At 38.6% G+C, this 13,483-nt stretch overlaps 1 protein-coding gene across 1 annotated transcript in view; it reads left to right on the top strand.

Annotated features, from left to right (window-relative positions):
* SPTBN1 (spectrin beta, non-erythrocytic 1) overlaps positions 1–13,217 on the top strand; it is a 201,031-nt gene extending 187,814 nt beyond the window's left edge. The window contains exons 33-36 of the mRNA XM_045008632.1: positions 4,299–4,537; positions 5,923–6,096; positions 9,328–9,370; positions 9,874–13,217. Of these exons, the coding sequence (XP_044864567.1) occupies positions 4,299–4,537; positions 5,923–6,096; positions 9,328–9,370; positions 9,874–10,089 (672 nt within the window). The 3' untranslated portion in view covers positions 10,090–13,217. The remainder of the gene's footprint in view (positions 1–4,298; positions 4,538–5,922; positions 6,097–9,327; positions 9,371–9,873) is intronic.
* Positions 13,218–13,483: the final 266 nt, after the last annotated feature.

Genomic DNA, 13,483 nt, shown 5'->3' with positions numbered 1-13,483 from the left:
TTTTTATTATGGAATCTTTTTATAACACATTAATCTTCACCATCTGCATGTTGATCTCTTAATGAGAGCTTTCTAGCCTATAATTTAATGAACCACATGTTGCAATACATCAGACACACACCAGTTTTGCTATTTGTAACAGAGTTGATATAAGCTGCTGATGATGATCAAAATTTAGATTTCAAAAGAGTATCTTAGCAAAGGTGACTGATGGACTGTTTTCCAACAATTGTACTTTCATAATAACTTATCTTTCCACTTCATGATGCATGTCTTTTCTTTTGTCAGGATAACAACATATAGCTTCTTAATCCCTTTTAAATTTCTGTATACGAATATACACAAATGTTCTGGTGGATTCCATGCACCAGTATTGGGTCTCTGTGCCTTTAAAAGTATTACAGTACTCATAAAGCTTAGCTGCGTCTTTAGACTTGCCAGACCAGGAAGGCTTTACATGTATTCTGGCTAAAAATAAGTTATTTAGGTAGGTAGATAATTTTTAGTTTATATCATTAGGGTTAAATATATAAATTTTGCTTTACTGTCAAGAAAAATGATTAAAATCATAATGTCAGACACTAAGGGAGTATAATATTTTTACCTGTTAATTATGACTAAGATCTCAAAATTATATCTTTGAGAGAACAGTTTATTGGCTGTAATTTATTTGTCTTTGAATTGTAATGCAGAGACTCAAGTTGATGAACTGAATGTAATATTGCTTCATGCACTTTGAAAATCAAAGGGATGTTTCTAATCATGTCACCAGCTGTCATGTTGCATGTCACAGTTGTGATTTAAATACCTCATGAATAGTAGCTCACCACTAAAGTACTTGCAACTAACCTCTCATAAACAGTCACAATGAAGAAAAATGTATTTGTGTGTGTTAACTGTTTTGTTATTGTAACAGTACCGTTTGCTATTAATGTTTGTCCTCTGTTGTGTTGTTTCTGCATGCTCAAAGCATGTTTCCATTAAAGTTTATTTAGCTCCTCTTTTTTTTTCTTATTTTCATGACACATACTTGGTATAAATATTTGTCGTCCACGTGCAGATTTATTTTGCTTGTCTTCTGTTCATTGTGGATAACATATAAAAAAGAAAATTATGCTACAAAAATTTCCATTAAAGAGCATCCAATGAGCTTTTCATAGTCCTAGCATAACTGTAGTGTTTTAGTTTGCATATGCATTTTGGTTTTTATTTCAATCCAGTAATTAAAATTAATAGTTAAATTGTAAGTGGAAATAGAAGTTCAGGGACTGGTTATGTAATTAAAATGGGCAGTTATCATTTAAAACAACAGGTTTGCAAATTGCAGCAGTGAGTTATTTTTTTATCTCTTCCATAAAAACATTCTAACTAGATGTGAAGTGGCTGTACTGAAAAACTTCTCTGTTTTGCCTACAATGAGTAGATATGGGTACCTCCATATTTGTGATATTCTCATATCCTTCCTATACTTACTATGGGAAATAAGTTGAATCTTGCAAATACTGAGGTTAGATTATAGGCAGTTTTACGTAGTTATATAAGGCTATTGGCAAGTATTTAAGTTACCATCATCCACTGTAATGTACAGTTTACACACATGCCCAGTAATTCTTGTTCTTCATTTAAACGTCATACAGTCTCACTGTATAGATCTGTCAATTTAGAAATAAGAATTTGTTTCAAGAACAGTAATTAAGCTGTCACTAGCCAAGTAGCTTTTTGCTTAGGGCCCCCTACCCCCCCCCCTTTTTTTTTTTTAAACATGATGAACCAGGATATTAGCTTGCTTTGTTATAACATCCATTTCCTGGTAACCATGCTGGCAGCGTCAGGATACTCGTCCACCAGTCTTTTTTCCTGTAGCACGTTTTGTTTTATTTTGATATTTGGTTAAAGGTGGCAGATGTTAATGGCCCAAATTTCACCCAATTTGCAGAATAAACTCTGCCACTGCTTTACTAAGGCCATGTCTACTCTACAAACTAGGGGTGTGATTCCCAGCTCGTGGACACATACTTGTGCTAGTTCAATGTAGAAACAGTCGTGTAGCCATGGTAGCACAGTCAGCAGCCACATGGCTTAGCTCTGCTGAGTACAAACCTGTCTGAAATGGGTGGGTACATGTTCCGCACAGCTTAGCCGTGCTGCCCATGCACTATGGCTGCACTGCTACTTACCCTCGTGCTAGTTCTCATTGAGCTAGCATGTGTATGCGAGCTGGGACCCGGACCCTTAGCTCATAGTGTAGACGTAGCCTAAAGGTGTAAAATGCTGACAGGAAATAGATAGAACCATAATCCAGGATGGACATTTTCAAGTGTCACTTGTTTTCCAATAAACTAGATCAGCGGCTCTCAAGCTGTGGGTCGGGACCCCAAAGTGGGTCACGACCTCATTTTAGTGGGGTTGCCAGGGCTAGCTCAGACTTGCTGGGGCCCGGGGCCAAAGCCCGAGCCCCACCACCTGGGACCAAAGCTGAAGCCTGAGTCCCACCGCCCAGGGCTGAAGCCAAAGCCCAAGGCCCTGGGTGGTGGGTCTCAGGTTACAGACCCCCTGCCTTGGGGCAGAAGCCCTGAGGCTTCAGCTTCTCCCCCTCCACCCCCCAGGCCGGTGGGGCTCTGGCTTTGGCCCAGCCACCCAGCGCAGCTGGGCTCAGGCTTTGGTCCCCTCTGCTGAGGTTGTGTAATGATTTTAGTTGTCAGAAGGGGGTCTCAGTGCAAGAAAGTTTGAGAAACCCTGAACTAGATTGTAGGGTTGTACATCTTTAGAGGCATAGTCCTATTAATTGAATATGCCTGGAATGTAATGTGAGTTGTGATTCTTTCCCTGTTTCAGTGATATAATGTATATACTCTGAAAATGTAGTTTGTTTAAAGGCAGTTAACCAATCCTTCCCATAGTCGTAACAAGTTTATACTTGAATTTTTCTAGGGTTCAGGATATGATGTACAATGATCTAAGATATAATAATTCACAGTTGACAGGCATGAAAAGTTCTAGCAAAGGGAGGTCTAATTTGTAGTTCATTGCCTAATAATTCTGCTGCTTTTGACTTGTTCAGCCCCTGTGCAACAGTGGAATGTCTTTAATTATTGTGCCATTTGCAAATGCTTGCATAAAAATGGTACAGAATGTTTGTAATCTACTAGAGCATTAGCAGCAATGAGCTTTAGTAACTTGCTAATAACAATACCAGACACTCCTTGTGTAACCTGTGGGCTGCTACCAAAGGCTCTACATGTCAAAGTAATGGTACAGGAAAAAATAAAACTGGAACCAAGCTGCATTGCAAAAGCACACTAGCCATTAGGATTCCAATTTAACTGATTTTTGGATGAATGGCTCCTGAAGACGTCGTCAGCTTGACCAGTCAGAGCTGCTGGAAACTTGGCTGCTCTCTAGGCTATCTCGAACACAGTGCAGCAGGCAACGCGATCAACAAAGCAAGTGATGGGCAAGGCCTTGGTTCTGTCTTTGTTTGGGGGTAAATAGCTGTGTGATGTTGAGTGACTGTGGTGGTTTCCAGTTCCTTTAACATAAGTCCAATCCACCTAATAATGAAGTCTGTAACAGACTTTGATAAATTGACATTTGACCTCTCACATTTTCCCTGTCTTTAAGATCCAAATCCTAACTGGGATGATGGACATGAAATGCATGGTGTTATCTTCCTAATTTCTGCATGTTTTGATTATGTGCTATCTGGGACCTGGGAAGAAAGAGCATTTACAGAAACCAAGCAATTTTGCAACATACATTAAAGTTGTGTTTTTGTGAATGCTCCTGGACAGTTCTGACTGTATTTTCTGTTTACTTGTAATTTAATAGATGTTTATAATTTATATTAAACTTAAAACAGTAAAATTATAAATATATGTAAGGTGGCTGATGTCTATAACTTTAATTATTCCTCTAATGTTTACAGAAGTGTGACTGTTACTGTTGCAAGTATTTGAGTACTTAGCAATGGGATGAAATGCTCTCATTTTAGGATTGACAATATATAAAATAATATGGATTGATTAACAGAACAAAGTGCAGTAAAACTCACACTGATGTTTAGCTCCTCTTATTTTTCCTGGTTGTTTTTTCATCTGTGAAATGGGTACTAATCCATTCATAAGTCTAATTTCCTGGGCCTTCTGTGTCTCCATGGGGGTGTGAAAGTGATTTTACTGGACTGTCTTACTCTATAGACAAAGTGTACACTCAGCCACATTGTGCAAGATAGAAAATTAACTCTAAGATGTTGTAGCTTTGTGTAGCCTCTAGCTGAATGTTTTTTTCACTGTTCCTAGATGGCGGAAACTGTGGAAACAAATGAAATGGTCAATGGAGCTGCAGAACAGAGGACAAGTTCAAAAGAGTCTAGTCCTGTTCCTTCCCCAACTGCAGACCGCAAAGCCAAGACTGCCATTCAGGCTCAGACTGCGGCTACCCTACCAGCCAAAACACAAGAGACTCCTTCAGCTCAGATGGAGGGCTTTTTGCATCGTAAACATGAGTGGGAGACACATAACAAGAAAGCCTCAAACCGGTAAAGTAGCCAGCATTTAATGCAAATAAGTTTTACATCCAAATATACATTAAGACTACTAAACATCTTTATTTGTACTACATAGCCCCTAGAAACCTCAGTCAACATTAAGGCCCCATTGTGCTAGGTGATGCACAAACACATGGTAAAAGATAGTTCCTCCTTGTAAGAGCTTACCGGCTAAATAGACAGAGAAGACAAAGGACGGAGAAAGGAATTTTATTGTGTTCTCTTACAGATGGGGAATTGAGATACAGGGAAATTAAGTGATGTGCCCAAGGTTACGCAAGAAGCCTGTGGCAGAGCTGGGAATTGAATCCAGATCTCCTGAGTCCCAGTGTAGTACCTCAATTACAAGCCCACAGGAAAAGAAAAATGTTCAAGTGTGGTACTAGAAGCATCCACGTTTTTAGTTGTTTGCAGTGTAGATGGAAGGTGTTAATTACAATCTGCTCAAAGTATGGGTTGAAGTAAGATTTGTACGTACTGGTTGATTTCTAAGGGCCTTACTCTGCAGTCCCCATACAAGGAACACTCCCATTGAAAGTTTTATCTTTGTGAGGAAGCAGAGTCTGGTCCTATATGTCCATTGAAGGGAAGCACTGGGAAAGCCATAACTATAATTTGCCTGGAAAATAAAGTGTTATCTGAATCCTGCTCTAGCTCATCACTCCCTACTACTAATGGAGTGAACTGTTGGGTTGCAGCCAAGGGAGCAAAGATTTGAATTACAGTAAAATGGCTCTTTGTCCTCTTGCCTAGAGTCCCACGTCACATGGGAAAATGATATTTGTGCTGTGACTACTTTTGAGGAAAAAGTTTTTCCACAGAGTTGAGATTCTACAGGAATGTGTCAAACTATAAAACTTGATGTAGATAGGTCAGGGGTATTAATATTCAAGGAGACCTGCTTCTTTTTACAACCATGTTACAGAAGGAGGTAATAATTACTGCTACAGAGTGTATACAAAAGTCAAGAATTGTATGTACAATTCATCCATAATCTTATAACACAGTGAAAAATCCCTCTACAAGAACAAGTACTCATTAAAAAGTCAAGCAGTTTCTCTCTCAAGTATGTAAACTGCCTATCTTCCAAACAATACTCCCACTCTTAGGGTATGCTAATGTGGTATATGCAAGAGCTCTAGAAATCTCTGTTCCATTTGGCACAAGATCAATACTTTTGTCTTGAAACAGCACTTGCACGAGAAAATTCTCAGCCTGCAGTTATGAGGGCGATACGTGTTTTGCTACCTCCCCAGACTGAGTTGGTGTTCATTTTACAATTGTATAAAGATGATTGTACTTGATTCAGTCAGATTCATGGTTCATTGAAGAGAATTAGACTTACACATGCTTTGATTACTTTCTCTTTCTTGAAGATCCTGGCACAACATGTACTGTGTTATAAACAACCAAGAGATGGGCTTCTACAAAGATTCCAAGGCTGCTGCTTCTGGCATTCCCTACCACAGTGAGATCCCCATCAGCTTGAAAGAAGCAGTCTGTGAAATAGCGGTTGATTATAAAAAGAAGAAACACGTGTTCAAGCTAAGGTATGATTGTTGGAGCACCATTCTGGGAAAGGAAAGGTTTTATTGCAGAGCACGTTCTCTCCCTGACAAACAGTTCCCAGTCCTACAAGGTGCTGACTGCCCTCATCTTCCGTTAGAGACGAAGGGATTTGAGGGCACTCAGCCGCCAACCCACAGTCTGGAAACTGGCCCTTTAACATGTAGAACAAGATTTTTTTTTTTTAGTTCTTTAATAGGCAGAGAAGCTAAGTTCAGCTTAACTGATAGTTTAGTTCATTATTTTGGGTGAGATTCTGCTACCCTTACTCATATGAGCATTCACTAAAGTTCTACTCACGTGAGTCAGTGCTACCCAATGTAGAATAACTGGGCACCTCTTTATTTAAGTTAAACAGAACTATGACAGTGCAAGCTACTTTCTTACGTAGGCACAGTCTCATCAAGGTATTTTAGCATGTGCCCAACTTTAAGCAGGTGTCCACTTTATAGCATTTAATAAAGGTGTTAACTAATGACCACGTTGCTGCCCTGCAGATCTCTGTAGTGGAAGCACAAGCTCTTTCCGTCCATGATGTCACCATAGATCTCATGGCGGTTCCATGATGACGTCTGGAGCAGGAGAACCTGATACCATGTATGCCTCTACGATGCATAGCTTGATCTGTCTAGTTAGTGATAGCTTGAGTACCCTGAGCCCGTGGCGCTTCAGTTGAAGGTAGACAAACAAGGAGCCCGAACTTCTTTTGATTCGGTGTGCTTGATATAGATCTTCAGTGCTCTTCGAACATCTAAAGTGTGTGACAACTTTTCTGTTGGGTGCTGTGGGTTTGGACAGAATGAAGGGAGGATGATTTTCTGTGAGGCATGGAAAGATTAAATCACTTTAAGCAAGAATGATTCTTGGATTCTTAGCACTGTCTTGTCATCAAGGAACACACAGTGGGGTTCCTGCATGGATAAAGCTGCCAGTTCAGAAATTCATTTAGCAGACATTATGGCGACCAGAAAACAGGTTTTGATGGACAGATAGAATGAAGATATTGATGTCAGTGGCTCAAAAGAGTGGGTGGTTAGGGCTTTTAATACCAGTGGTAAGTCCTACTTAGAAATGATTGGCCTGATCACAAGTTTAGCCAGTCTAACTGTTCTGACAAATCTGGATACATTGTTTTTGTCAAGGAACCAGAGAATCTTGTGACTAGGATACTACTTATAGCTGGTGTGCTACAGTGCTGGGATGAATCTCTTGTCTGTGCCTTCCTGAAGAAAATCCAGGATAACTGGGATAGCAGGATCCTTGGGATTTTTGTTGTGCTCTTGTCACCACAAGCTAAACCTAATCCAGATGGAGGAGTAGACCTTCCATGTTAAAGCTAACCTGGAGAATTATAGAGTTCCAGTCATTTTGAAGGATAGTCGTAGCTCAGTTAATGTTTCCCTCTCATTAACGAGGCGATCGGCTTTAGTAAAGGATGTCTGGGCCTACTGGTAGCTGGGTGGTGCCAATTTCAGTTCTATCAGATTGGAGAACCATGGTCTGCTTAACCAGTGCAGAGTGAGGACTATCACCTTTGCTTCTTCTGACCTTATCTTCTGGATGACCTTTCCTAGAAGTGGAAAGGGCACAAATGCATGTATCAGGCCTTGTGAAGGAGCATCCATCCCCATTTGGGTCTGCTTCCCTGGTGAAATACTTCAGTCTCATTTTGTTTTTGTGACTGGCGAACAGGTCAACTGCCAGAAGGCCAAACTTGTGCAAAATCAGAGTGAAGGCATTCTGATTTGACACCATTCTGAGTTGTTGACTGTGCATCTGCTGGGTCATTCTGTCTTTTGGTTCATCTCTCTTTTTATATGTATTGCTTTTATGGAACGGAGAATTCTCTCTGCTCATTCCATTGTCTCCATTGCTTCTGCATGTACGGTTATACTCTTGATTGTTAATGTACACCACAGTGGTCATGTTGTCTGACTAGACCAGAACATGTTCATCCTCTAGGTAGTTCTGGAACCTCAGTGGGACTAGCTTGACAGCTCTGAGCTCCAATAGGTTGATGCTCTGGTTCCTTTCCCTGAGGTTCTTGGCGCCTTGCACTGTTCTGTGCCCCTGATGCACTCCCCATCACACCAGGTTGACATCAGTTGTGAGTACCTGCGGATCTGTTAGACAAATAGGAAGACCCTTACAGACATTCTGTGGGATTGTTGAGCACCTGGTTTGGAACCAGGACTAGATCTTGGATGCGTTGTGGTGAATGGCTCCATTTATTCAGGAGAGAGGCCTAGAGGCACTTGATATGGGACTTTGTCCATGGGTGGTTCCTATCCATGAAACCAGAAGGGGACATGGCTAGCATAGGCTGTGCGTTACCTTTGAAATGCCTCCAGGAAGGGAATAACCTATACATATCAGAATTGTGGGAGATGCTAAGTTGCAGAAAACTATAATAAACAGTTTATGCATTTGAGTCTTCATTGCCTGCAAAATGTCTCAGCCCTTTGAAAACAGCTGCAGCCAATTAACACCAGCTGAGAGGCAGAGACTACATCACAAGGTGTAGCTGTCTGAGATGGCCGCATTATTTATTTATTTTTATTTATTCTTGCACATTATAAAACTGCAAACAGTCATGCAGGTCATCACAAATGTCTGCGTGTAGAACCTTTATATAACAGGACAGTTTCACATATTCTGTACAGAAAAATACCTTAGAAATGTTCTTGAGTTTTATAAAATTCTTTTGGGACTGTTCTTGATATCCCTTTAGTTCCCATTAGTCACAACTGTAGAAACATTTCTGTACAGATAAATAAAAATATTACATGTTTAAACCTCTAAACTATACTTAGGATAGGTTTTTTATATGTAAAATAAAACAAAGTTCAATATCTCTTGGTATAGAGTGCCCATTTATATCCCCAGGAGATCATGAGATTGAGCCTTAAACCTGTCACTAGCCCAGGTTTGAATATGGCCCATCCTGCACTTCAGGGCAGGTTGTTTTTGTTTTTAAATGACAGCTTCTCAGAATTAAAAATGTTGGTAATGATCCCAAGGAACATGGATTAGTGGGTGGAGTGCAGGCCAGGTGATTACAGGTGCATGGAAAATATATCACACGGTTGTGTTATTTATCACTCTGTCATGTAGTCCCATTTACCTCAATGGGATTGCCTGCTTGAGAAAATGAAACAGGATTTGGACCCATGTATTATTAGGCTAATATATGTGGTGGTTGTTTTTAATTGCAGATTAACTGATGGCAATGAGTACCTCTTCCAAGCCAAAGATGATGTAAGTTTCTTTCAGTTTGTTTGTTTGCTGGTTTTAATGGTATTGCTGTCATATTCTGGTATTCTGACATACACTAAGAAAAGAGAAATGGTTTAGATATTAAGGGGTACGTTCTCAGCCTCCATCTTGCATGCATGTCCATGTACTTGCAGGTCCGCAAGTGATGTTGGAATTTGCTCCTTCAAAACCCATCAAGACAGAGGGACTTTCAAGGTGCAAGTTCTAAGACTTGTATCCATGCAGGGGTTAGGTTTTTGTTTGTTTGTTTGTTTTTAAAGCGCACACGCAGTTTTTGCATCAGCAAAGTGCAAGTGCATGGTACATGAGTGACAGCTGAGTAAAGGCCTGGTTGAAAAATTGATGCTAAATTATGACTTGGGATCATGTGCTCTTTAATTTTCTACTTCTGTCTCAATTACCTTTTTGAAATGTTGTTTGAATGATAGAAAACAGTATGAGCTGAGGTGTTGATTCCTGCATTTTAACTTTGATGTTTGTTGAAGGAGGAAATGAACACATGGATTCAGGCCATCACATCAGCTATCTCCTCTGACAAAATCGAAGTGTCTCCAAGCACACAAAGCACTCCAGCTTCTAGTCGTGCCCAAACCCTGCCAGCCAGCGTTACAATAACCAGCGAATCCAGTCCTGGCAAGCGGGAGAAAGACAAAGAGAAAGACAAGGAAAAGAGATTCAGCCTTTTTGGCAAAAAGAAGTGAATTCCGTCTCCACACACTGCACTTCTGATCTTTTCAGTGGAATTCCAGCATGCAAGCTCAGAACCAATACATTACTCTCTGTGCCTAATGTTCCTCAATATGATTTAATTTTTATTATTTATAGAGCATTAAAAAACCCCATTACAAATGTATGAGGTGCATTGGGCAGCTTCTGTATGAGAGGGAGGACCAGGTTTTGTTTTTGTTTTTTTAATGGAATTAATGTAGATTAGATCTTAATATTTAAACTGTTCCTCAATTTTGTGAGGCTGTCTTGGAAAAGAACCCACATCCTGTGCTATTGGTATGCAAGGCAGCGGTGCTTACAAATTTACTGTGCACATCAAAGACAAATGTACAAATTTTCAACCATGTTCACTTCCATTTAAGATTGTTATGCTGAGTCTTGACTAATAGAGCCTCCCATTACAAGTCTAACTTTATTAAAATAGTGTATTATCTTTGCTGTAACAGAGTGCAGATACGCATTAACTTACGGACAAACCATTTGTATCCTGGCATCAGTTATTAACACAATGTGAAGCTTTTCTGCATCAAGTACAACAGTTAAGGATGTTGGTATACAAGAAGGATTTAGCATACTGATACAGTTTTAAATAATCTGAAATTTCAATTTTTTTTTGCTGAAATACATTATATTGTATGCTTCAGATAATTCTAGTACAAAGTATAATAAGACTAGATGTATAATAAACCCTTTAAAATCATTGATAAGTGTAAAAGTGAAACTGAAGCATTTACTGGAAAAAAAAAAGTAATGTTACTCAAATGGTTACTTGCTTGTCAGCTACAGCACTGTGTGTTATAATTTTGCTACATTACCTTGCTATTTGATACATAGTGTGCATTTCTCTGTCACTGTAACTATTGTAATGAAAAAAATTCATCTTACTGCACAATCAAAAATTACATTAAATAGGAATGAACTTTCAATGACTGGGCCTGTAGTCAGAGTAGTACTGGAACTGGCTTTCAGTTGTATGGAACTGTACCTCTAAGACTTTTACCCTATCTGTTAAATATATGCTATGTCATTAAATGCTTTTAAAACTAAACATCGTGGTAGTTTTTTATTTCGTTTCAGAGCCTGTCAAATAGTAATTCTGAGATATGAGCAAAAGTAAAAGTAATTCAAAATGACACTTTTCCTTTGTAGTGACGGTAATGGGCTTTTTAAAATAAATATTTTATTTCTGTTGTGTGTGTGAAATTCCATATAGAATAATTCTCATGGAAGTACAACAAACAACAACAACCAAGAGCTCAAGGGAGATCAAGGGGAAAGGTGCTGAGGAGGGGAAGCATAAGGAATAGCCCTCTTACAAAATATTGGACAATTTGTTTCGTTTATTAAAGTAGATCCATCAGAATCAATGTGACTATGTTTAGTAAAACAGGCTGTAATTTAGCTACTATAATTTATTATTAGATCCATTCCATTTAATTTCATATTCCTTAATGTCAAACCTTTTTCTAAATACAGATTCTCTTGAGATAAAGTCATAATTAAATTTACAAGTTCTTTCAAGGCTCTGTGTTCAATACAGTACATAAAACAAAAAATGGTCTAAAATGTGTAAAATATTGATGTTATACTTCTAATGCAATTGACATCTGGATCCAAAGCTAGATATTTCTATGGATTTATCATTTATATATACAATGTGGCATTAGCTTTCTCAGTCTTCTTTTCTGGTGACAGAGGCTGATACCTCCTGAGTAATTAAGGATATTCATGAAGTTGGAGGCCATTCAGAGCAGCCTGCTAATCCCAGCAGATATGAGGGGACAATTTTTAAGAGCTCAGTGAAAAACAAGGACTCAATTTTTAAATAAAATGCATTTTGAATGTAATTTTAGACAGTAAACAGATTTAGTGTAAAACACCCACAAGGTGTTTTCAAACCTAAATCTCCTTAACATGCAGGTAATATAATGTCAATGTCTTACACTACTTTTCAATTAAAGGGATTATCATGTTTATCTATTTTTCTTTTGTTTTTTAATTTCTGCATTACATTAAATTTTGAGACTTATGCTCATGAGTTCGTACTGGTATAATATTGCACTGTTTCAGTTTGAAATTAGTGACACGTGGATAGGAGCTAACACCAGCAGTCGTGTATATGTATAACCGAATACAAAAAAGCAAAGGTTTACTGTGTCAGAATAAAATATGAAATATTATTCTTGGTTGATTAAAACATACCAGAATGTTTATGACTATCACATTTGTCACTTCTTTATTCAAGCAATGACTGCCAGGAACTCAACACTGTTGTGGGGGGTGCATGTTGTGTGTGATGCTGGTGTGCTTTGTGGGTTTGTAATGGGGTGTGTGGTTTGACTTTAGTGGGGTAACTTTGGAATTATACTGATGTAATCAGTCCAAACCCTTAGGATTTGGTGCCTTGTTAGATGCAATATATCACTTCTGGCTACCTATGTTGAAGAATTTAGGGTATTATTTGTGGTTTCTTAACACTGTATTTATTTTATTCTGTATTCCTGTGTTAGTAGACTGTAACATATCCTGTCTTTATGCTATTTATGTCTCCTAAGACACTTTTAAAAGTAACACTTCCCTCCTTTAACTTCGGAAAGACAATGATTTAAAAACCAAAAACTTTTAAGCTAAAATATTGTAGCTGTTAGGAAGAAGAGTGAGATTCTTTCTGCTATTCAAAGAACAGTTTGGATCAATCTTTCCTCCAGATGGGAGCCCCAAACCTAGTTCAAGAATATAAAGGAAATGGGGCCTTGAGTGGATCTGCTACTTTCTGATGAATTTTGGATTAAGAACAGTGAGAAAATGTGCTTTAACCATTGGGATTAATGATCCCATGGGTGGGACTACCTTTCAGACTGATACAAAAAATCTTTCAAATCCAATGCATCTCTGCTCAATGTGGAGAAGCAGGATTTATGATACATTCAGAGAAATATATTATGCTTATGGCTAATATTCTTGCATCACATTGTTCTAGTAAGTTTTCTTGTGTTCCCTTTCAAGCATTTATTTACATTTGATGACTTTGCTGATAATGTTCTTAAAGTGTGGAAGGCCCTTTAATATACTTTTTGTAATAAACTGTTTGCATGCATCATTTCAAGCTGTCTTTTGTTTATGGAACTTTTAGTTTTCAAGCTTGGCTAACAAGGTGGCGGTTGGGTATAAATAGAAACTTAAATTACTTGGGATTGGAACAGATTTTAATTGGCATGAATTCCAAAGGGAGCTGTGCGTGTTCAGCACCTCTGAAAATCACTGTAAGTGACTTGCTCAAAGTCAAACTGAATCACTGAGAAAGCAGAATATGAACTCAGATCTCCTGACTCCCATTCTGATGGCCTGTCTACTGAATTGAACTGT

Source organism: Mauremys mutica, chromosome 3 (genome assembly GCF_020497125.1).
Source record: "Mauremys mutica isolate MM-2020 ecotype Southern chromosome 3, ASM2049712v1, whole genome shotgun sequence".
NCBI classification, from domain to species: Eukaryota; Metazoa; Chordata; order Testudines; family Geoemydidae; genus Mauremys; species Mauremys mutica.
The sequence above is the reverse complement of the archived record's forward strand: the minus strand, read 5'-3'. Positions and strand labels throughout refer to the sequence as shown.